The following is a 24,704-nucleotide window of genomic DNA, read 5'->3' as shown; positions in this document are numbered from 1 at the left end:
TCATGACGATCCGTTCTGTTTGGTGTTCTCCCCCTAATTCATATACCGCAGAAGACCAAGGAAAGGCCGTGGAACTGTCCGATCATGAATCCGAAAGATAATCTTACCGTGTCGCATTGTTACAGCCCACCTACGTACCAATCCTGCGAAGATGCCTGCACAAGTACGTTCTCGATGCTAGATATACAAGATGATGTTATTTATTATCTTCGTCGCCCCCAGCAACCCAAACCGAACGAGGCGTACCACCCAGAACCAAAGATGGCGGCGGATCCAGTCCCAAATATGTCCAGCAATAGATGCCCCGTGAAAAATGGCCTATCGGAGGAGGAGAAGGCAAGGAAATACCAGCAGAAGAAGAAGGATCGTTGCTGCGCCACGTTTAACTGTTGTGAGTTGTTCGGGCAGCGCTCTAGGCTTGGGTTGCAGGAGTACGAGTTCTTAGGATGATAAAGTTACGTTTCTGGTAATTACCGCTGGTTATGTCCGGGGTTTAGACTTACTACTTCAACTCTCGTATTGGAAATCTCAGACCAGTAGCGCCAGGCTAATGCCTACCGAATATGACCCTTTAATAGAGCCATGCCAACCTTTCTGGTTTGTTTCTGTGGTTTTGGGGACCATTATAGACAGGCCCAGATGCTGGTGAGCCGGATTGATCACACTGCACACTGCCAGTGACTGGCAAGGCGAATACACTGAGAATTTTCAGGTACATACCTAATAACAGGTGTGGCGTGAGGACGGTGCATTGCAACTGTTGGCAGTGCATAGTAGGTATGATGTTTATGATATTTCTCATCCAAAATTGAGACATCTCTGTAGTGACCGACATAATAGATCATGTCCAAAGAAAACCATCGCTAGTATCATCATAATCATCATCAAACCGTCGTCATATCCCTCGTATATTCCTCTTCACGTGTCCCTCGGCTTTACTTTTTTTTCTTCTCTTTCTTAGCTGCTGGGTGGCCTATTCATGGCCGCAAACATCCAATTGATTTGTTGCTCGCTTTCGGCATCGCTGAGTGCTTCTTGTGGAAGACCTCCACGGCCACTCTGTCGTCTACATTGTCCTGATTGGTCTGTCTGTGTCAGATTCTGGACTGGGGCCAACGTCTACCCTGTCGTCCGACGGCTCCTCGTCGAATGAGGAGGATGGTTTGTTGCCGGCAGCCCTTGCTTGTATAGTGGTGAAAGGGTAGTCTTTGTTCTGTGCGGTCGTGCTTGTGCCTCCACCTTCTGTGAACAAACGTTTGTCTGCGCCTGGCTTTGCTGCACGATTATCTTTTGTCCAACGAATGTATTCATCGCTTCACTCTCTTTGAGGTCGATTCATCCGGTAGATCAGCCAGCTCACCCCCCCTCCCCAGGCAGTGGTTCCAACGAACGTCTTGGCAGACTAGTGGGCTCGGGTGGCCGGGCCTGAAACTCTTTGTCACTAAACTCGTCGCTTGTTCCAATGCTGTTGCCACCGGCTTGAACATAGGCTTCTACTTCATTGTTTCCGGCTTTTACCAAGCCATCTCGCATCTTGGCTGACCGTTGCTTGGCATCGTGTTGGTTGTTTCGAATCATCCGCCACCCCTCCCGGAAGTCCTCGTACGATCTTAGGAGATTCACGGAAGCGATGGGATATTGGTGGTACTCCAAAGATTTGTTGTTAGAATGACTTGCGTAGTGGACAAAGAAGTACAAGTTATCGCCATCAGCGGTGAATATGGTAATCCCAGCATGACCAGGGGGGGTCGGACTGGTCAGGACCTATCCACTCTCGGCGTAAGTATTATTATTCTCAGAAGTAGACTGTGTGTCTCCTGGGACACTGGAATAAGGAGAAATACACACTAAGCCAAGGAGGAATAGACACTAGCGAAAAGGGGAAAAACTGGAATAAGGTGGAATAGACACTGGAATAATGGACTAAACACTAGGATAAGGGGGAATAAGTATTAGGATAAGGGGAATACCTATACACTGACATGAAATGGAATGAACACTGAATCAAGGAATGAAGAGTAAAGAAAATTGGGATAAGGGGGGATGAACTCCGAACAACGCTTACCCAGTCGCTTGAGAGCCCTGTTCCGTTCAAAAACAAGGGCAGCACCATCATATCCGCTCTGCAGCCGTGCGAGTTCCATATCTTTGCCTAGCCCCGTCCGTTCGCCGGCGGTATGAGGTAATACTAGGGAGTGTCGATTACCCTCGTAAAGCGTAAAATCGTAGGCCGCTGCGCAATTGCTGAATTCCAGCAGTCCGTAACCTCAAGTGCTGTTAGAATCTTGATCGAAGCGGTGCCGGCGGTCACTTGCCTTGTACGTAGTCCGGTTGAGATGGCGAGAGGCCATCATTGAAGCCTTGGTCCTTAGGTAGACCTGTGAAAGCCTGGTCGATGACCTGCCGACAGACGGTGTTAGCCATCCAGAAAAGAAGACCCTCAAAGTCACTCGCTTACCGCCCTATAGTCTTCCTCCAAGACATTGTCCGGGTTCGGGTAAGTCTTGAACAGCGGCATCATTTCCAGCATTACAGTCGCCTCATTAGGATCACGCTGAATCCGGGACTTGAAGTCCCTGTATTCGGCTTCTGTTGGTATTGGCGAAGTCGAGAGTTGCCTACTAAGCTGCTCGCATAGGTGGTCCAGGTTGGTAGGAGGCTGCGACCCAAGAGGATCTAGTATGCCATTCTTCTGACAGTCGATCGGGAATAGGGTGTTGGTTGAGGAGGATATCGTTCTCGCCGTGATCGACGATTCGCTGTCTGCGTCAAGTGCCGGGGCTTCTGGGACTTCCGTTGCCATTGATTCGAGATACCTCTGGACGCTCATGGTGATTGGGGTGAACGAGATAGGATGCAACGTGGGAATAAGGGGATGTCGGAATCAGGCTGTGGGCCGCGCCGAAATAAGATAGATGAGTCCAGAGTCGATGCGGCAGGTCGGCTCTGGGTGGTGGGTGGTTTGTTTGGCTTGACAGGGGTCCAGGGGCTAAAAGATGTGAGTCTTAACAGCTGGGGAAAACTCAGCGGAGCCCAGGCATTCACTAAGTAGTTTGTCAAACAAGAGCATGGGTTGCCTATACCACACTGAAGACCTCGCATCAAAGATTTACATGATAATAGAGTACTGGTCGGAAATATGGTTGTTTTCACTAATGCTATTATCTTGCCTCATTCTGATCTGATCCGCAAAGTGCCCGTGTCAACATCCAACAACATCATCTCATGCCGTCTTGTGTAAAAACGCCGTGAAATCATTAAACAACTCAATGCAACTCCTGCTCATACCAATACAAATCATCTGTACATCCAACTCGGGTAGTTTGTATTTGTTTCTTAGTAGTCCTTTTACAGAACGAACATGCCCACGGCCGAAACCACAGCAGCAACAGCGTAGGCCCCAAGCAGGACCTTACCGAAGTTGAAGTAGTCAGGGCCCATGGCACCCGGCGACGCGTTCTTGGACGACGTCGCGGCCGAGCCGCCTTGCGCGTCCGTCGGGCTGGGCACAGCTCCGGTGCCGGCAGTACCGGCAGCTTGGATCAGGGCGGAGCAGCTGTCGTCGGCACTGGGGGCCTGGGTGGCGGCCACGCCCTTGAAGTCGCAGGCGCTGGAGCTCTTGCCGTTCTTCTCGTAGTACGCGTTGGCGACCCAGGCCAGTTGCACCTTAGGCGAGCAGCCACCGAGCGCACCGTACGTACCAGTGGAGGCGTTGTGAGCGATACCGGCGCAGAGGCTCTCGTCTGCGCCGCAGATGTAGCCGAAGATGTCGCCGTACTTGGTCGCGTCATCCGATTTGATGGTGCATCCAAAGTTGTTCATCTCGCAGTCGCAGAACTTGGGGTTCACGGCCGGCGGGAGGGGCGAGGCCTTGGGCATCCAGCTTGCGCCAGTGGGAGGGCATGAGGGTGCCTTGTTGCTGGGAGTGTAGGCACTGCGGGCAGTAATGGTAGGGCTGACAGTCTTGAGTTGCGACTGCAACGAGGTAAAGTCGGGGTAGGGCGAGACATTGTTGCCGTCGATTTTAACGAGACCGTAGTTTCTGGCGGCCATGAACCACTCGTACACGATACCACCGGAGAAGACATCGGTCATTTGGTCGCCGTAGAGGGCAGCCACCTCCTCGAAGGGACGGTGAGTAGGGCCACCGTCAATACCCTCGATGCAGCCATACTCGGCAAAGAAGACGGGGACGGGGTAGTCCTTGAAGAACTTGACACGCTCGTCGTAGGAGGACTTCTGGAAAGAGCTGTGGCCACACCAGGAGTAGACGTTGTAGCCCCAGAAATCAATCGAGGTGGCGTTGCCGGTGTTATCAGGCTCGCAGGCGAAGTACTCGGCAAGCTGGTCTCTCACTGGCACATCGGCTGTAGCGTAGCCGACACCGAGGCCGGAGCGGTAACCGCGGGCTTTGATGTATCCCTTGGTGTCACGAACAGCAGCCTTGACAAAGGCGGCCGCCTCGGTTTGGTTGGCCTTCTCGACGACTTCGTTGCCAGCAAAGAAGCCAATGACGTTGTTGTACTTGGCGAGGGCATCAATGACACCAGTGTATCGCTGGTAGAGCCCCGCATTCCAAGTGGGATCGTCGCTGTTGATGGACTGGTCTGGAGAGGCCATGTCGGCCACAACGTAAATGTCGTTGGAGGCCAGCAACTCCATGCAGTCATCGTGGTTCTTGGTCGGGTCAATGGCGTAGACGCGAATGACATTGGTGAAGATCTGCTTCATGTAGGGCACGTCGCGCTTGCAGGAGTCAATGTCGGCGAGCGGGTCGACGTAGGTAACGGTGGAGTCGTCTCGCTTGTTGGCACCGGTAGGGCCGCCGCCGGTGTAGTCCTGCTGGTAGGCCACACCCTTCATGTAATATTGGCTACCATTGTTGCTGTAGAAGAAATGCTGGCCGTAGATCTCGATGGGAGGAATCGTCTTCCAGCTCTGGGCGGAAGCGCCCGTCGCGAGGAGCGAAAGGGCAGCAGCGCCCAACGAGAGGGTCTGCGCAAACGAATGCATGGTAGGTAAGTTTGGGTGTAGCACGATGCAACCCGCGGAGTAACGAGGGGGGTGTAGAAGGGTGTTTCTCAATGATGGACTTGGCAATAAAAAGCAATTCTGGAACTAATTGACTGCAGTGAACGAATGAGTCTGGAGAAAGCTTGGTGACGATGGCCAAGGCAGTTCCAACGGGCTTGGCAAGTAGATAAATGAAGATGGGGGAAATTAGAAGACAGACTTGACAGCGACTAAAGGGCTGAAAAGGCAGGGGAAATAAGAGGAAGGTGCAGCTCTGGGCCCGAGCAGGTGGCTGGTGGGGGGCCAAGACCGTCCACCGTTCTAGTGGGCTGGCTCTGGGGGCCTCTTCCCTGCTTAGCTGGCTATTACGCGTAACAATTCGGCTGAAATCACTGCTGGGCGCCAGTGGGCGGGCCGTGATCCTCTCACTACGAGAAAACAAGCTTTGTCTTTCGGGGGACCCTAACTAGTTCAATTGGCCTTAAAGACGACAAAAAGCCAGCGACAGTTGATTGATGGACGATGTTGTCAACAAGGTTAAGCGGCACGGGATGCGGGACATTAGAAGTACATCAAGAAAGCAAGACAGGACAAAGACGGCTCGGACGGCTCCTGGCGGCAGACCTAGGTAAATATCCGCCGCTGAAGGATTGCTACAGGGGGTGTTTTCTGCTGGGATAAATCATAAGTGTCGCAGGCTGCAGCACTGCACCAACGACAAACACGAGCCCGCCAGTCCGCGCTGCCCGCTGTCCGCATCACTTCATGTCATCCGTTGTCAGAATGAACTAAGGTTAGTCTGGCCAGTCCAAACAAAATGAATCATCCTCCCAATCATACCAACACTGCCTCAAAGACAGGGGCTTGGCGTTCCCGATTTATCCGACCCCTACAAAGTCCCAGGTAGTCGGAGATAGTCAACAAATAGCATCGCGAATGGTCCCTGGCGACTTGACTCGTTTTGACTCTGCGTCTTTTACGACGGAAATTACCAATTACCCTCAGGAATGCTCAATGTCGGCCACTTGGTGAGATCGTCAGGGGAATTCGTGAGCGCTTTTCGTGTCACAGTCGCAACAATTTGGTCTCGTCTGTTGAAACTTGAAACCAGAAACCTTACGATCAACGGGGTTTGTGTGTGTGCAATCCCTGTCAGCCTGCGCCTGTCTGTGGCTGCTCGGCTGCTTTTCCTGGCCCGGCTGCGGGGCGCTCGCCAATCCTGAGTCCAGCATTGAGCATAACTTACGCATGGTTCCACGATATTATTAGAACCCAGAAAGATCCGAGAGCGAGCAGCTGGCAGCCCCAGCAATCCCGGCAATCCTTCCTTCATGACATAATTGCCAAGACCATCGGCCAGGCAAGTTGGAGAAATGTTACTACGACTTCATCAACATTGAAACATCCCAACCTTAAAAGGACGTTCAACTGCCGCTTCATTTTGCTGTAGCACAGCTGCACAGTTCATCGTGTGCCAACAGCTGCGTTTCTGGCCGGGGTAATGCTTCCTCGGCATTCCCTAGCTGTCTCATACACAGTAGAGGTCCGCATTTCCTGCGGCACAACGCATCGCACATTGATCAACATCATCAACACCAACCACCGTAACAATCAACATGCCAGCGAGCAGCAGTAGTTCTTCACAAAAGGTTTCAATGGGATGACTCCCTCATTGGTTTGTATTGCGTTGCTTGCTGACCCGAACATACCTATGCATCTCAGTGGGTTGTTCAATTCATCCCCTTCTTGAGACCAGCAAGCGTCCACACTCGCACAGCACTACGGGCTTTGCCAGTTGGCGGACAGCTGACTCCAACTTTCCGAAAATGGATACCGCCAATGGCCTAGACTCGGCATGGTGGGAATTTTCTCCCTCCTCAAGTATTACCTCCACCACTTTCCTGAACGGCTCTTCCTTGTCCAAATGTAGCCATGTTCCATACTACAGGGTTATGTTTTGCCTTATCTGACCCGGCCGGCGCCTCACCCACGCCACCACCTCACTCCCCCAACACCGGTGCGAGCGGCCACAAGCGGAAAAGAGCCGACGACGATGACGTGGCCGACGAGCTTCGCCCCGTCAGCGTGGCGGCCACGCAGTTCTTCTGGTCGGGGTGCCGCATGTACCCAAGGGCATGCAGTCAAGCCCGGGATCCGCACCAGGTGCAGGGGCCTTGGGGCTTTTACCACGCCCCCTGCGGCAGCGACGGCGAGGTCTTTGCCGACTCGGTAATCATCGCCGTCGACGGGGCCTGTCCGGGGAACGGGACCGACCAGGCTACCAGGTCCTCCGGTGGGGTCTACCTCGGGGACCTCGAGGGCCACGCCACCCGATGGCGAAACATCGCGTTCCGCCTGCCCGACCACCCGGAGTACCCGCACACGAACCATCGCGCCGAGCTCGCGGCCGCGTGGGTGGGCGTCTCGTGCGGGATGCGGTTCGCAACCGAGGGCGGCCAGTGGGACCCGACGGCGGCGCAGCCCCGGCGGGCGCGCCACGTCGTCATCAAGTCGGACTCGGCGTACTTCGTCGAGTCCATCACGCAGCACCTCCACCGGTGGCGGACCAACGGCTGGCAGACGAGCAGCGGAACACCTGTTGCGAACAAGCCCATATGGCAACTGCTGGCCGGCTGCATGGACGACTTCGACAAGAAGGGCGTGGGCATCCACTTCTGGCTCGTTCCGCGCGAGGCGAATCAGGTGGCTGATCGGCTGGCGAGGCTGGGCATCAAGGCCACTTTGGTTCTGGGAAAGGATAACCTCCTGCCTCCGGCTAACAACAAGGTTCGTTGAGAAGATCATAACATACGGCTAATATCCCGGGCCTGTTTCATATTTGAACCCAAGACTTTTCTTTTCCCCGGATAGATAGGCAGAGCCAGAACAACTGCATGTGAATATATTATAATATATAGATCATCGTCGTCGTCACTGCACGCGTTCATAACTCAAGAATCAATGCAGCACTCCTTAATTTGGTCGCTAACACACCTCGGTCGTTGGCCCTCTCGGCTAGCATAGAGAACCATGTTTCCAGGCCTTCAGACAGAGAAGCTGGTAGTGTTCTCACACCGGGAGATGAGTGGCACGAGACCTTGTCTTGTGCAAAGGTGAAGCTTATACAGTGATGTTGCTCTTTGATGTTGGAGAAGGGCTGGGCACTTCTTATGAATTTCATATAGGTGATGTGGTGTTCCTTTTGCAAAAAAGGCGGAATGTTCCATGTGGACCTCGTGACGGCGTGTCATGATGCCTGGACTCATAACTGATTCTACGAGTATCACTGATTGATGGAATTTCATCGTCGCCATAATTCGTTCATCCGGGCTATGTTACTGATATCCCGCAAACGTGGGAAAGTAGCACTTCCCGATTGGTTTGCACCCATCCAATAGACAGGACCAGGTTGACGGAGTACGTATAAACCTGTGCCAACCCCGATCCATAGCAGTTGATAGTCCCAGAAATTACATCCCGCCTGTCGTAGGTCCTGTCATGAGCCTGGACTTTGGCATCACCACATTACAAGACATTGAGTTTCCAATTCTTGCAGTGGTGGCCGCCTCCACTACCATCAGGTTCGGTGCAATCCGCACTTCGGAAGAGTGTCAAATGGCGCCATGCCTGAAGAATTACAATTACTGCGTTCATCCCGACTGTCCCACTGTAATTTGTCTCTAGGTATCTTCAAGTGACGCGTAGCGGTCAATCGGGGCCATCAGTTGTGGAAGGTACAACAGAATCCAGCGCCCTTAGGGAAGGAAGCAGTAAGAGGTAGCATCATTGATGAGCTCTAGGCAAGATTTCTGCTGTCCTTCTCCCACATCCTCATTCTCTCCTTCAACACAACAACAAAAAGCAGCCAATATGCCACGATGCCCGCATCAAACCGCAGCAACAGGACCGGACAGGCCAGCCGCTCCTCGCTCGACTCTCTGAATGAATCAAACGCCAGCGAAGTACCCACAGAGAATCGACGCAAGCTTTTGTTGCAGATGATCAAGGCCCTCATGAAGTATGGCGCCCCATCTCACCGAATCCAAGAATATGCTTCGGTGCTATTCAAGATGTGCGACTTGGAGGGCTTCGTCAATTACAATATGGGAGGCACTCAGATATTCGCAAGTCAATTAATCCCACCTTGTTGCCCGAATGCAGCTAACATCTTCCAGTTCACCAATACACGAGACAGGACTACCTATACCGAGCTGGTGCAAGAACAAGGTCTCGACCTCGGAGCCTCCGATGCTGCCTTCCGCATCTACAAGCTGGTGACGACGCGAGAGATGACGATCGACGATGCCAACGAAAGACTCGCTGCCCTCCTCGCGTCGCCTTCATACTACAAGCCGTGGGTGAAAGTTCCATTCTACGGACTCTCCTCGTCCTTTATCTGCGTCTGGGCCTTCGGCGGATCCTGGCTGAGCATGGTGCCCTCTCTCATCCTGGGCACCGTTTCGGGCATTTTCCAGGAGATCCTCCCGTTTCGGATCCAGAACAGGCCAATTCTTCTCCAGATCTCGTCAGCCGTCGTCATTACTTTCCTTGCTCGCGCTTTCGCATCCATCCACGGCGGTGAATACTTCTGCTTCGACGCGATTGGCATCAGCGCTGTCGTCAATATTCTTCCAAACTACGACATGCTTAGAGGAGTGTTGGAAATGACCAACCCGCAGACTATGAGTGTAGGCGCAACACGTTTGACCTACACCATCATATACTCGTTGTTCCTGGGCTACGGAGCCGACATCGGATCCCAGCTTTGGAGGCGTATAGACGGGGTGGATATCGTCTGCTCGCATTCCGCTATTGATCCGAAATTGTTAATCCTCATGGTCCCGGTGTCCTTGGTTTGGATGGCCGTCAAGATCGGATCGAGGCCACGCCAGATGCCGGCGCAGGTCTTACTCGGGTCCACAACCTTCGTGGTTCAATACTTCGTTAAACGGTTTGCAGACCGGAATATAGCGGTGACAATTACAGCATTCACACTGGGCACCCTAGGTAATCTATACATGCGATTACTGGATGAATTCGCGTTCGGGGCCATGATTAGCGGGGTATTCATCCTTCTACCCTCAGGTGTGTCTGTCGACGGTGGCTTATCGGCGAATGTGTTGGACGTCTTGATTGGATTGGCCGTGGGAATGTACTTAAGTGTGTTGGTCGTTTACCCCAAGTATCGCAGTCATTTGTTCTGCTTCTGAGTAGAATAGTAACCTGAAAATACCCAGCTATTCCCGTGGTATAGTCGAGTTAGATCATTGCCGTGCTTCCTCTCCTTCATCGCTGATATCTCACCCTGTCCACCCGCAGGCTCATACGAACATAGTTCGGAAACCACGTCGACGCCCGCTCGGGTTCCGATATATCAGTCGCGCGATCGCTACATTGTTTCCCTCTTGCCGGGTAGTCTTTCTACGGATAGATACATGTTCCTACTGCGTTTCTTGCGGCCAAGATGGTAAACCATCGACGTCCATCCTGTCGGTACAACGTAGCCCACGCAGGATGTCATCGGTCTACAGCTGCCACAACTCGACCATTACTTTCAACGTCAGCAAAGAAAGCTGGTCGTGCCATCTTTCTCGTCACTCCTCTAGATGAGGCAAATACTCACCTTGTCGTGTACAAGGCACTCCTGCCGGGTAGGCGGCATGATAGCTACCCCAGACGAGGTGAGTATTGTACGCCGCGCACAGTACGCTTGCTACCATGCACTATACAGCGCCGGAGGCGTCAGCTCCCATCTACTCGGGGATGGGGGGCATTGGCCTTGCTGCCGGTCTTAAGAAACCGAAGCTGGACTTCAGGCGGTGATCTGCCGCGCTGGTCGGGTGGTCGACTACGTACCTATGCTGTCGAATGTAGGTCTCGGAGGCCATCAAAAACGTCACCGTTCAGCGCCATGTGTAGTCGAAATAATTGGCCAGCCTTTTCCCGGAAAAAGGCTCCAACCGGTACCACGCAGCAAAGATGAAATTTAACTCTTGCATGAAATAGAAAGTCAGTTTTTGCTCGGATTACTCATCCTAGTTGCCGTGTACCTACGAATTCTCTAGGTGCTGTCTGATTATGATATCCAATAGATGGCTAAGTAGAGAGACCACACAGATGCAAGTTGCGTCATATTACGTCACCGGGTGCCCAGGGGAACGAGCGCGAGCAAACGCCACGTTTTACCTTTTTTTGGAGGCTCGCCAACGAAGAACGGACGACGCTTCGAAGAAAGAATAAACGGGGGCCGGGCGCCCCGGGCCGCAAGCGCAATTCCGAGAGAAGGGGATATGTTGGGATGGAAATTTGATCTACATACTCGGCTGAAGAAAAAGGGAACCATCTAGTCTGGTCCCCTGACTTGATCTGATCAATTGACGATGGATGTCCTCTATTGATGGCCCGTTGAAGTCCCTTCATTCTATCCCATCAGTTGACGCCACTGCGCTACTGCACGCCTGCCTCTATTAATAGTCACTGCGGAGTACCTAGTGCATCTAGAGGTGGACCTCGGCCCTTGCAGGCAGCAGTGCCCGCCTTCTGGATCACCATTGTCATCCAGACATTCCAAGTTGACCCAAATCGCAAAAAGACTGAAGGTGGCAACCTGATATGTCCCATTCCTCTCTATCGCTAGCTTCTATTCAAATCCATCATAACTATGTCGCTCTTATTATTGCCCATCGAGCTGCTGCATCATGTCGCCTGGTACTGTTCGCCTCTCGACATTTTCGCCTTAACCGGGAGCTGCCGGGCGCTTCGAAACGCCTGCGACGACAGCGCTGTTCTCAAACGAGTTTTTATGGAACATGTCAGTTCTGAGGTTGCTGGAAAGGGCACCCACTGATGCCATGGGCAGGGAATTACGGTTGCTGATTTGCCTAATAGATCCCCCCGGTATCGTCGCGGTCAATTGCGGACAAGGAAACCTTGATCGCCTGTATCACTACGCAACTGGACACTTTGGAGGACACGCCTGAGCTCTGCCGAGCAGAACAACAGAGATTGATCTGGAAATGCCTCTCCATGGCCGGATCCCGGTTGCGAGGCATCAGTGACGAGCTGAGTAAGCCGGTATCCGCCATTTCCTCCGATCTGGCGGCGTGCCCCTTAACCATTACACACTCCTTTCAGAGGATACTGTCGTTTTTCAACTTGCCCGGGTTACCGGATACCAACGAAGCTGACTCGCTTCCCCAGCCAGTCGACACCTCGAGGACCATAGAGTCCCTTCAGAGGAGCTTGGGGCTGTTGAGCATGTCGATCGTGTGGGGTTGTGAGTCTGCCACTCCTTCGTTTAAAACCAATTGCTGACTTTTCCAAGGTTCCTCGGTTTGCGATGATAATGTGATGCGACTTATTGATGAACTATGTACATACATGTACGCCTTGACGCCAAATACTCCAGAGCCACCGTACCAGCTGAGATCTCCGAGCTCGCGGGATTTGCAGGTATCATTCTGCTTGGCAATCTGCGCTATACAGAACGTCGGGTGGTTACCAGACTATCCAAACTATACCATCATCAGCGGTGATGTTACCACTGGCTGGCCTCAGGGCTGTCTAGCTTTTGTTCCACGTGCCCTCCGTCGCCTCTTGCATACCTTTGGAAACGATTGGGGCATTCGAGATAGCACGGCTCACGATAGTCTCCCCCAAAGCATGGCGCTGCTGCTGTGTGCTATGGTCGCTCGTGCTAGCCTGCCACGTTTCCCGGAACCCGACAGCGCGCCACCGCGTCTTGAAAACATTGCCTTCCTCCCCCAAGAACAACACCTCCAGTCGTCGCCGGATAATCCAGCTGACGGGCCGAACGGTACTTCGTACCGAGCACGGAGCATCATCCCCTTGCCCGAAGTCACCCTGTCCTCGAAGGAAGAGCTGCGTTCTTCCTTCTCGCCCTTCGCCACCGGTAGCTGGGAGCTGTGGTACGGGGCTCGGACACGGGCGATGATGGACGAGATCGATTCGGGCGAATGGCAAGGGTGTTATACGTACGGGCTGGAGGCCGAATCCCGTGTCGACCCGCCCATGCAGCGCATCCGATTCCAGAAGTCATCTTCGCAGGGAGGGGGGAGCCAAGTCGATATTTGTGCAGTGGACTGCACTGACATGGTAGGTGCTTTCAGGCTGGACGGGCATCTCGATCCGGCGACCTGCAACATCTCGCTCCGGAAGAGGTACCTTGGTCGTCACCATTTCGATTGGAGGGGCGCAGTTACGCCCTTGGGGATTACGGGCTACTACTTCTCGCATCAGAGAGAGCGAGATCCTTTGGGGTTGTTCTGGTTGTGGAAGCGTGAGTGGAAGAGCGGGAGCTGAAGACATGGACTGTATCGAAGATGGTACCGTACCAAATGCAGCGCCGGTGACTGGGATGCGCACACGTAATTGGTGGTCAGGTATGTTTCCTGTAGCTCACTTCGTCGAGATTCAGCACTTTCTGCCAGGTAGTTCTACGGGTACGAATGCTGCTAAGTTTTAATTGCCGTCTCATGTTGGATATTTTTATCTCGTCTTATTTGCCGCAACAGGAAGACACGATTACTACACAACTAGAGGCCATTCTTGCAGATTGTCAACCCCCGTATTCCGGAAAGAAGCCGCCATATCAAACCGACGTACCCGGTACTGTCGTGGAGTTTGCTGTCTGCAGAGTCGATCAGACAGCCTTCATATTCTCATTTCCAAAGTACCTTAGGTAATTAACCCCAACCAATCAATCTAGAGATGAAACCGGGCAAGCATCTGCAATGAAATATTCCACCATCTATGATATACGCCATGAACAGGTAACCAATAGGCAGGCTGCTGCGATATGTCAAGTGTGGCGGGCCTCCTGCATTCAAGAAGCATGCCATAGCCTCGATGCAAACATCTCACATCTCACCGTTGTTAATAGTGTCGAAGTTTTGTTATTGGCGAGTACCACAACACATCTGTTTTACGGGTGGCTTGGGCCCAGCCAATCGAAATCTTCAGCATTGTATGATTGGGAACGTTTTGTGTTACGCAGAAGCCATTGGATTTCGTCGGTGTTTACCTCTGTAACAGACGGGACGGCATGCAGATGTCCGTTGAGTCAGAGCCATAGAACCATCAGTGTGGCAGCCTGGCCAACTGCACCACTGTAGTCCAATCAATTGGTCCGTTTTCAAATCATAAGTCACTTTTAATATGTGCTCAAACCGGACACTACGCCGTCGTCTACCTGAAAATCGACAGCAGGTAACCCTTCAACGGCTCTTGAAGCAGCAATGGGCTGAAACCAACTCTTTTGTTGATATCACCTCGTCCAGTCTCTTCGTACAAACATACTCCCAGTCTTATTTGATCTTTTTTCTCGAGATACAGGTGCATGTAACCCGCAGGGGTGGGGCATTTGCCTTCTGCTGCACGATCTTGGAATAGGTCTGGTAACCATTGTTATTTTTGGCATTGATTCTGTTTGTCAAATCACAGTTGTTGTTTGCACATCCACCACTCTTCAATAATTACACACATCCATTACTTTTCGCCTTTATTCCAACCCACCATCCCATATCCATCACCCAAGCCACATAAACCTACATACCTATGTGACGATGGAAAGTAACAAGGAAAAGGCCCAACGGGCACGAGAGCGACTAATGCAGTCGTTATTCAACCATCTAGCATTCCTATCCAACTGCCGCAACAGGAAGACGCAATTATCCCAAGCTGGAGGCCGCTCTGGTGGATCGGATCATCGTCGCATCGCGTCGGATGCAAGACCACACGAACGGCGACTCCTCGGTTTGGCAGGATATCCGTCATACTTTGGAGGCAACATCGAAAGTCACCAACCCAGCTGGCCGATTAGAGCGGTCCCGGCTTCAATCTCAATTGCGTCTGTTTGCTACAGAGGGAAAATTCCTCCATTCTCTACGTCGCAGCTCAGAATGCAGCAATCCTGATGCACAAATGTATCGGCAATCAGTCTGTCGTGTTTGAGATGTTCGAGGCGTCCGCCAAACGAGAGGATGTACTGGCTTCAAAAGGCGCCCTTCAATGGGACTTTCCCGGCATTGCGGTCCGAATTCCGACAGACTTGCTTATGGATGAAGCGTTCCTCGGCACAATTGCGGGTTTCCTCGAGCAAGCATCCATCGAGTCTGCTAAGAACTTCGAGTTTGCCACCAAGGCAGGGGCGGCAGTCTGGGAGAACCGCGAAACCCGGGATCCGTCTATCATCACTTCTCTTCTTGCCGCCATACTGGAAGCCAACGGCACCCGCATCGCGCCCAAGCTTCTGCGAAAGCGAGTTCGCGATGATGTTTGTTGGAACAACACTGAAATCCCATTCCGGCGACTTCCTTATTTGCTGGTTTTAAAAGTGGCCCTGGCCCGATACTTATCCATGGTCGTCGGCGAGGAAGTTGGCAGGCTCCATTACAAGCTCTTGATATCCACTCTGCTGGAGTTGTTCCTCGAGGAGTCCAAGGGTACAGTCAGCTTTGAGAATCAGTCGTTTCTTGTCACAAAGCTATGCCGGCGTCTCTTCAAGCTCGAGGGCGATATGACGGGAGTTTCGGCAGACGTCCAAAGACTTGTTGGCCCGCTCTTGAAAGCTGTGTCAACGAGTATTCGCAGCACAACACAGGAAACCACAGGCCAGATTGAGTTGATGTGGCATAGTGAGAAGCACGGCCGGACCAAAATCATACCGGTGCTTCCCCGTCGAGCGCAAGACTCTGATCTCGTCCTGCAAATGCATTCCAGTCGTCAATATCTGGAAAACGCGTGTAGCAGATTCAAAACTATCACTCGGCCCGAACGCAAATGGCTTGAGACACGCAAGCCCATGCGGAAGACACAGATGCAAAGTATGGCTGAGACGTATTTTCCTCTATTCCAGAGTGAGAAGGAAATGAACCAGGCATATGATGTACTGAACCCGGAATCTCCAGTGTTAATGCAGCAGTCACTCATCGAGAAGTACATGGACCGAGTGAGCAGCCACTACGACGACAATGCTGAACAGAAATCCATGATGCTGCTGAGCATAATGCAAGCCTGGATGGAATTGGACAAAGCTGCTTGCCTCCAGTATCCATTGCTGAAGGACTATCACCCTCTTTTCTCCTCCCGCATGCTCGAAGTTCTTCATCTTCCTCTACTCGAGGATATGGTTCGGGCTCGAACGATCGAACGATACATCCAAGAGCGCATAAAGACCTGCCAAGACGACTACATGACGATATTCGATGATCCAGTGAAGGGGTGCTTTGCCGAGAGATATTACAATGAATCTGGAGAATCTTCTCAGCTTCAAGACTTGGCGGCCGCCATTGAGATCGCTGCCGAAGAAGGGCGACAAGAGAAGAAGCATGAGTTGCATGTGAAGACTGAGAAATATCATACGCTCTCGCGGGAAATCGAAGAGAACGGCGTGTCTTTACATGCAGGACACTTATAGCAACCAGACAATACACAACAACCGCCACTGCAACAAGTGTTTCCTCACGAGGGAGAGGCAACGCATGAGAATACGCATATTTGAGGACCCTCTACCAGCAGGCGAAGTGATGAAGAAAGTTGTCATTTTCGAACTAGCATGTCCAGAAGCTTTTGCAGCGTACAGAGATACGACCTGGGCTATCGCAATTAAGTTTGGCGTGCAGAGTCTGGAACCAAGCGTTGAACCTAGGAAAGAGTTGAGAGATTACAGCGAGCTCGCGAAATACCACATCTCCAATGGTAGCGTATCTCTTGCGTCGACAACGAAGTCATTCCTGGGCACCCACTACGCATCCCAACAATTCCCTGTTGATCAGAGTCAGATATTCAGACCCAATGCGTTATCATACAGCTATCACGATCGCACTTCGAAGTCCTGGCCAGGATGGAAAAGGTTGAGACCGAGTTTCGGACATCAGTGCCGCCTACTCCTTCCGAAGGATTCTCCATTTGCATCTCTCCTGGATAGTCTAAGTTTTGACAACATCGGAGGAGGCCCATCTTCTTATGAGATCGTAGGAAGCCAGTCCTCATGCCCTCCAGGCCTCAATGTGCACGAATACATGGCTTTCCAGTTCTTGATGTCGGGAAAGGCTAGAAGATGGGTTACGCTCTTGACAGAGCTGGCATCATCTAGCTTAAACTTCTCAACCGAGTCAGTTGTTTTGCTGGTCAGCTACATATCCTTGCAACTGGGGCATTCAAGCGACACACGCGACCCTCGTGGCATTGCGCACTCCATTTTCTCGGACGTCTCGTTTTGTGTCGGTCTGTTGAACCAGACCCAGTTGAAGCTAGAATGCATTGCCTCCAATTGGAGAGAGACGAACGTGATGGAAACCATCCTCACAATCGTGCTTCGGCTGACCGAATTGACCCGCGAACATACCGAGACAGCCCTTGCGATACTAGACCGATGCAGAGAAGTCACGACACTGTGGGTACGGAAACTGAGAGCGGAAGCATACCAAGCATCAGATTCGAAATCGGCCAAAAATTGCCAGTACTATCTCCTGCTGGCCGCCTTGCTTTGCAAACGAGCTTGCTTCAAGCTACTGGAGGTTGAGCAGCCGCCGGCCTTCGTCATAACAGCTTTCTTTGAAGCATGTATTGTGGTTCATGACAATATCCCCGAGAAAGTTCAAGAGCTACCAAGGATGGCTCGCAATCACATACTCAGGGATTTGAGACTAATGCACGGAGTGCGCGATAGACTGCGATCTCTTTTGGTATCGGATCAGGGTCAAAACTTCGTTCAGTCCCTTCATACGACCTGGCCCGCATCGGAGTCCCAGGAGGTTGAGGAGTTTGATGTTGATGGAGACGAATGTGTGCTTCATCTGCGAGACAAGGGAGCACAAGTCTTTCAAGTCGTCAACTACAACTTCGTCCATGGGTCGTTATTGGTGGATGGCCAGCCACTAGGGGTCAGTATATCACTCCATTACTGTAAGCTCATGCCACTGACTCGAGATATACACAGAGATTACCGACCGACGAGAAGAGTTCGGCGATTTTGGCCAACTTATTCGGAAATCAAAGTCTCATGAAGTTCCCATCCAACAGCACCGGGATGTCGTACAGTAAGCAATATCCTATTGCACGTTTAAGCCGCTCTATTCGGTCCATTATTTCGCCCCTCTGAATAACCAGCCGCCCATTTGACTAACCGTTTCTCCCATAGCTCTCTGTGTCCAAGTGGATGGGTGGCGAACTCACATCGGATATGATCATAATGGATCAACGGTTGTTCGAATCACCAAATTGCACACTGTACTGGAATACATCCCCAGGAGGTGTTCCAGCAGGGTAACAGCATTGACCTTCCCGCGTCGCTCGTGGACGACTGCATCCACTGGCTGAACATCAAGACACGCCAAATGGAAATCCGGCCACGTACGAGTGCCTGGGTCAGCCAATTACGCAACTGGACGCTCGACATGAACAGCTGGACCTGCAGCCGCGTGATATCTTCAATAAAGAAGTCTCATAATGGCACAAGAGAGAATTTGGTAGATCCATATTCTCATTTGTTCGGTCGTTTTGCTCGCATTTTCCATGGATTCGAATCGCGTCAGCACCTCACACTCTACCAACCTGAGCAGTTTCCAGTTACGATTGACCTGAAGAGGATGAACATCAGATTCTGGGTTAACAAGTATCAGAGACTACAGTCCACCCAGCTTCGAATCGAGATTGATACAAACCAGGATGCTGGCACCTGGTACGGTTTCGACAGCAAGCTCGTCTGTAAGGACCCTCAAGATCCAGCCCAGCGATCAATCCTCATGCCACTGGGGGACCTGGATGTCGTGAAACGAGGATGCCACGTCCAAGTACTCGTGAAACCATCGAGTATGACGTATGTGTATTACCTGAAATACTCGATAAACGATACACTGGGACGGCTGGAATGCGCAAGTGAGCCTACGATGATATACAAAAAGGCTGAAATCCACGCTTTCACCTCATGTGGCTATCAGGCTGACCCTCTCACTGGCAGAACTGGCACAGAAGAGGCATTGGACCTTTTGGTATCAGGTGTCAGTCAACCATGGACCTCACTTGGCGGGCTACCAGTTCTGATCCTACAATCTCTTGCCAGATTATCCCCTCGGCGCGAGTGGTATCCGGAAGATAAAAGATCATTGAAACGCGAGCACTGGGACACGCGGTATCCTGTTTCAAATCAACATGATGCTTTCCGGCCCCTTGTTGAGGTCATACTCCAAAAGTCGGTGAAACTAGGTGTCTTCAGCCCTCTGAAGAACATGGAGATACCCGAAAGCCCACTTTCCGACGATCCTCACTTGTCGAAACGAGCATTACTACGACGGCAACTCCATCAACGATCGATTGAGTCACTCCCACAGCCCAAACATTTTGATGACCTGCAATATAGATCCCGCGATACCCCAGCGATACGAGCGTCAAGCACAACAACGTGTACGGAATAGTGGAGTCCATCAAGGCAAGACGTCCGATGATGGCTACTGTGCAGAATCTTGCTGCCGCCTTGGCACAATGCGCTTCTATCCAAGGCTACTCAGAGGAGTTTGAGCAGCTCACTCTCAGTGAACGGCTTGACATCAACGTCTGCAAGGTTTGGGGACCCTTGGTCAACCATGTACGACGATCAAGATGCGAATTTGAAGTCATGTTCCTGTTGGCAACCATCTCCTTCCGCTTCAACGCACCTACCGCACTGATACGGACAGTCGCTGCATTTTTCCTATTCGAAGAGCTGCGATATCTTGACTACCCACTAGCCACAGAGTACAGGAACTTGCGCCCAGGTCAACTTCCCACAGTTGAAAGCTTGTTAAAAGCGATTGAACCGTTCAAGACGTCCGGTCCAGAAGACTTACCTCTGATGGAATTTGCCAGCGCAAAGGCCAGGAGACAGCTTTTTCAAGCCCGAGCACTTCATGAGGAGAAGGCGAACCGAGAGTGCATATCATTTGCCGAGCATCTTCTTCGACAATGGCCGTGTCCGAGTCCTACGATTGATGGGCTGGAAGTGGTCAGCCTGGTAGATGTAGATCTGGCTCTCGAGGCCATAGTTGCTGACTGGCAGAGATTGCACGAGAACCATTTCTTTGTGGTACATCTTGAGAGTGTGCAGAAGCTACTTGGTGCGAGGTTCGCGGACAGCGCCAGCCCGAGAAGACGTTTTGTCACAACTGAGTTGTTTGCCAGGCCTGTTAAGCAATACGCTCTACCCCAACTCGGCGGTGACCTGATGAAGACGGCAGCCTCGAGTGCGCTAGTTCAACCTGATCATATTGTCCAATCTGTCATGTCCACACTACAAGAAAGCAATTCAGTAACCCAGCCAGGGAAACCCGCGCTTCACGAACTGAAATCCGCGGTAAAGGAACGAAACCCAGCCATCGAAGAGCTGGAACAGATCATCCGAAGCATTAACAATCAGTCAACCATTTCGAGGGGTTACGCAAAAGACCTTCGAAGCAGTGTCAAGGCTCTGAAATCCCATCAGTACAAAGAGACAGTGACCGCTATAGACGTCAAGAAACTACCGCATATTAGTCAGATCAAGAGCTCCATCAGCCAGCGATTCCATTCCATTGATACCCTGTACACCAGCCCAGTCAATCCATGACGATGGAACAAATCCAGTGGCTCACTCAAGGTCGACTTTGGCCGATAGTGACGCCTATCACGCTCCTCGAGCAACTTCGTTCAACTTCTAATGTGTCGTTCGGATCTGGGATGAAAGAGAGTCTTGTGAACATGGGACTGGCAATCACTGCTTTACAGCGAGGCAAGCGGATTGCGAAGTATGAACGAGCCATGCAGAAATCCCGCCTTGAAGAGGAAAAGAAAAACTTGGGCCATACGAATTGGTCTCCCTACGAACACACCGACTGGTTGTTACTGGAAATTGAGTCGGAGATCTTGATTCGCGAAACGCAGGTCGACGTTGCTCGAGCCATCGCCACCCCGGAAGCTGGAAATAGCGTTTTGCAAAATGAACATGGGCCAAGGGAAGACCTCTTGTGTCATTCCTATGGTCGCCACAATGCTTGCAGATACCAAGAACCTGGTGAGGATTATCGTACCCAAGGCCCTTCTTCAGCAAACTGCCCAGCTTCTATCTACCAGCGTTGGCAGCCTGCTCGGTCGACAAGTCCGCCACATTCCCTTTTCGCGTCGAACATCAACCAAAGAAGATAACATAAAGCTATACCACTCATTGCATCGCGATATTCAGAAGCATAGTGGTATAATGCTCTGTGTCCCAGAACACAACCTGTCTTTCATGCTGAGCGGGCAGCAGCGACTGCTCGATCAAAGAGTTCCAGAAGCAAATGTTATGTTAAGAACACAGGGATGGTTGAACGCAACGTCACGAGACATAATGGACGAGAGCGACCATATTCTCGCCACCAGGACACAGCTTATATATCCTTCAGGCAGTCTCTATTCAGTCGATGGTCATCCAACACGGTGGTTGGTGATAGAAGCTGTCCTTGCTTTGGTGGACATGCACCTCTGGAGTCTCGAGAAGACGTTTTCCCAGTCCGTACAGGTTGTTAGACGGCCGCAAGGAGGCTTCCCTCTGCGCATATATCTGTTACGGTCGGATGTAGGCGAAGAACTAGTTCTTCGCTTGCGCAATGACATCCTACAAGGACGGATGAGCATCCTGCCTGTGGAGTCACTTGACCCACAGGACAAACTTGCCATCCGAGAATTTCTCTCCCGGCGGGAAGATGCGACCAGCGTCCATCGACCGAATCAACAAACTTTGCCCTGACCAAGTTCACATCCGGCAAACTGTCTACCTCCTCAGAGGCTTGCTATGCCAACGGATCCTGATCTCGACCCTTCGGAAGCGATGGAATGTGGAATATGGACTGCACCCAGAAAGGGACCCGATCGCCGTCCCGTATCTCGCCAAAGGTGTACCGAGTGAACAGTCGGAATATGGCCACTGTGATGTAGCAATACTACGTGAGTGATGCAATGACACCGCCCTACCCTCTTGGTGTGAAGATAAACTGACTTCATGAATGACATATCTAACAGTTACCTGCTTGTCCTTTTACCACGGCGGTCTCAGTCAGAGCCAGACTCGCGAGGCTATTGAACAAGTTCTCAAGTCTGACGATCCAGCCAGCCTGTACGAAAAGTGGATTGACGAACGATTACCGGAATATCTTCGAGACTGGCAAAGTCTGAATGTTGACGATCCACAGCAACTTTTCCAGATCTGGTCCTGCGTTCGCTACCGCGTTCCCGTCATCGACTATTACCTCAACACCTTTGTCTTTCCTCGCCACGCCAAACAGTTCAAGGTCAAGATCCAGAGCAATGGATGGGATCTCCCACTCACAGCATCCCGATCAGGAGTTGGCGAGAGCGTACGATTCAAGGGCACAACTGGATTCTCAGGCACAAATGACAATAAGAACCTTCTTCCGCTCAACATCAAACAGGAGGATTTGGAACCCCTGTCTCATACCAACGCGGAAGTCCTTACCTATCTTTTGCAGCAAAGGTCCAGAAAGTACTTCAAAATCGCAGATTGGAAAGGAAATCGGCTTTCAGAAGTCGATTTCCTATGCATGCTCAGCAGGCACGGGTATCGAATCCTCATCGATGCTGGTGCCAGTATCCTAGAGATGGATAACTACACGTTGGCAACTACATGGTTGAGAGTTGACACAGTTGCCAGCGTCGCTCTCTACTTCGAAGGGGACAAGCCAATGATCGTTTCCAAACAGGGCGCGAAGACACCTCTACTCGCCACTCCCTACGCCGACAATCTTGACGATGTGCTTGTTTACCTGGATGAGGTTCATACACGCGGGACGGATCTCAAGTTCGCCCCCAACGCTCGAGCTGCGTTGACATTGGGTATTGGGCAATCGAAGGATACAACTGTTCAAGCTGCCATGAGATTGCGTCAGCTTGGCACGACTCAGTTGGTAACCTTTTATGCTACACCCGAGGTCGACCGGAGCATCCGCGATATATGCAAGAAAAAGGACCACGAGCTTATCCAATCACCAGATGTACTGCAGTGGCTGATTGCCAACACGTGTAATGGCATCGAAGCGCTACAACCATTGTATTACGCGCAAGGAACCGATTATTGCCACCGCAAGCAGGCTGAGCTGGATTATCCACATTTCGTGGATGATGACGACGAGCGAAACGACTATGTCGCTTCCATTAAACAAAATGAACGTCAAACGTTACAGCAATTGTATGGACCACAAAAGAAGGCAAAGTCAACTGCCGTCACGGCTCAGGGGGATCAAGTCTGGCACCACATGTGAGAGACTTGGAGACTCGTCGAAAAGGGTTTCAAGACACGGGCGCTGCAGTGCACGCTTCCGCGTTGCAGGAGGTCGAGCAGGAGAGGGAGACCGAGTACGAAATCGAGCTAGTCCGACAGGTGAAGCGCCCACCACCCTGTGCTCCTTACAAGTTTCCAGGACTTCATCGGGACTTGGACATCTACGCCAGAACTGGTCGTATACCTGGAGGCTCGGATTGGTTTGTGCCAATGTTCCGTGCTCTGTCTCGAGACCGAACTTGGACGGAAATACAGAGTACACCGAGATCATGCCGGCTTCCCATTATTCCTGTCGGGAGAATTCGAGAAGACGGTCAAGGTTGTTATAGAGTCTTACAGCGACCAGTTCTTAAGACCCGTGCAGTGGGTTCTGTATTCACCTTCGCCGGATAGCGCTGTGGTGGTCACACCTGAAGAGGCAGAGGATCTCATACTCATGCTTCGAGGTGGAGAGCTCCCCACCTACCTTCTCACCTACACCGCGCCAGTGACGAGACGTATGGTTGGCTTCAACTCGCTCAAGTTCTTCAGCATACCTGTACTGCCTGAAGGCTGGACTGCACCTCCGGACCTTGTGGTAGAACTCGGCCTATTTGCTGGGAGACTCTACTTTGACTGGGATGAATATCCCTCAGTCTGCAGTGTGCTGGGCATCGATGAGAGCATGGTCACCAAGGATGAGCTTGACTTGACGACTGAGCATAATACTACGACGTCTCCAGCCGAGAGCTCGACCGAGGCATCGTCAGTTCAAGCTCTAGACGGCACGGCCGAGTCTAGAATCAGTGGCATTGATCTTCCACGCGCAAATTCCAACCACGAGACGAATGGGTTCACTTCGAAGCCGTTCACCTTCACTCGAGAATGGTTGTCAGTCCGCCGCCGGGGCCAAGACATCGCCCACAGCCCCATGGGCTTCATCGCGAGCGGGAAGCCGCTCCATGCGGATCTGCCCTTCTTCCAGCGAGCTCGGGAGGGCGCCGGCGTCACCTCGGCGCTGTTTGCGCCAGTCTCGGCTGCCGCCCGACCGGTCGACCACCTGGGAGCCCCTGTACCCTCCCATGATCGGCAAGAACCACATGACGAGGAGATGGATGTCGGAAACTACGATGCGGAAGCCGAACTTCGGGATGATGAGGAACATGAAGAGATTGAGTACGAGGAGGCAGACAAGAAGCACTGAGCTTGGGCTGTCTGCCGTTGTATGGCGTGGGCTCCTTTTTGGGGGCCGTCCGTTCCTTTTTGTTTTGACATGAACAGTTGCTGTAGAACATATATTATTACATAGGTAGTTGATTTAATTGATTAGTTGCTGCTTATAAGCTGCCAGAGCTCCCACACGTGCATGCCTCTCGCGAAGTAGTGAGTTGAAACATCGACCATG

At 51.9% G+C, this 24,704-nt stretch overlaps 7 protein-coding genes across 7 annotated transcripts; 5 read left to right on the top strand and 2 right to left on the bottom strand.

Annotated features, from left to right (window-relative positions):
• Window positions 1-2,307: 2,307 nt before the first annotated feature.
• On the bottom strand, window positions 2,308-2,830 carry PG994_003271 (uncharacterized protein; the record flags this gene model as incomplete). The annotated part of the gene is made up of 2 exons (XM_066854680.1): window positions 2,308-2,400; window positions 2,459-2,830. 2 exons carry the CDS (start codon window positions 2,828-2,830, stop codon window positions 2,308-2,310), a joined length of 465 nt encoding a protein of 154 aa, XP_066718958.1.
• A 518-nt stretch (window positions 2,831-3,348) lies between these two features.
• On the bottom strand, window positions 3,349-5,013 carry PG994_003270 (1-3-beta-glucanosyltransferase; the record flags this gene model as incomplete). Its single annotated transcript, XM_066854679.1, has 1 exon — window positions 3,349-5,013. One exon carries the CDS (start codon window positions 5,011-5,013, stop codon window positions 3,349-3,351), a length of 1,665 nt encoding a protein of 554 aa, XP_066718957.1.
• Window positions 5,014-6,945: 1,932 nt separating this feature from the next.
• PG994_003269 (uncharacterized protein) lies at window positions 6,946-7,809 on the top strand (the record flags this gene model as incomplete). Its single annotated transcript, XM_066854678.1, has 1 exon — window positions 6,946-7,809. The coding sequence occupies one exon, from the start codon at window positions 6,946-6,948 to the stop codon at window positions 7,807-7,809; it is 864 nt and encodes a 287-aa protein (XP_066718956.1).
• A 1,082-nt stretch (window positions 7,810-8,891) lies between these two features.
• PG994_003268 (uncharacterized protein) lies at window positions 8,892-10,223 on the top strand (the record flags this gene model as incomplete). Its single annotated transcript, XM_066854677.1, has 1 exon — window positions 8,892-10,223. One exon carries the CDS (start codon window positions 8,892-8,894, stop codon window positions 10,221-10,223), a length of 1,332 nt encoding a protein of 443 aa, XP_066718955.1.
• Window positions 10,224-12,675: 2,452 nt separating this feature from the next.
• On the top strand, window positions 12,676-13,335 carry PG994_003267 (uncharacterized protein; the record flags this gene model as incomplete). The annotated part of the gene is made up of 1 exon (XM_066854676.1): window positions 12,676-13,335. The coding sequence occupies one exon, from the start codon at window positions 12,676-12,678 to the stop codon at window positions 13,333-13,335; it is 660 nt and encodes a 219-aa protein (XP_066718954.1).
• Window positions 13,336-14,692: 1,357 nt separating this feature from the next.
• On the top strand, window positions 14,693-20,614 carry PG994_003266 (uncharacterized protein; the record flags this gene model as incomplete). The annotated part of the gene is given in 7 exon segments (XM_066854675.1): window positions 14,693-14,881; window positions 14,928-16,423; window positions 16,440-17,918; window positions 17,975-18,074; window positions 18,176-18,264; window positions 18,285-19,351; window positions 19,411-20,614. The coding sequence occupies 7 exon segments, from the start codon at window positions 14,758-14,760 to the stop codon at window positions 20,612-20,614; spliced, it is 5,559 nt and encodes a 1,852-aa protein (XP_066718953.1). The 5' UTR covers window positions 14,693-14,757.
• A 420-nt stretch (window positions 20,615-21,034) lies between these two features.
• PG994_003265 (uncharacterized protein) lies at window positions 21,035-24,503 on the top strand (the record flags this gene model as incomplete). The annotated part of the gene is made up of 5 exons (XM_066854674.1): window positions 21,035-21,534; window positions 21,689-21,969; window positions 22,045-23,296; window positions 23,349-23,394; window positions 23,460-24,503. The coding sequence occupies 5 exons, from the start codon at window positions 21,035-21,037 to the stop codon at window positions 24,501-24,503; spliced, it is 3,123 nt and encodes a 1,040-aa protein (XP_066718952.1).
• Window positions 24,504-24,704: the final 201 nt, after the last annotated feature.

This window comes from Apiospora phragmitis (genome assembly GCF_038363925.1).
Source record: "Apiospora phragmitis strain CBS 135458 chromosome Unknown utg000004l:1.0-3135199.0:1.0-3139288.0, whole genome shotgun sequence".
NCBI lineage: Eukaryota > Fungi > Ascomycota > Sordariomycetes > Amphisphaeriales > Apiosporaceae > Apiospora > Apiospora phragmitis.
Note: the sequence above shows the minus strand (reverse complement) of the source record. Positions and strands in the feature narration are given on the sequence as shown.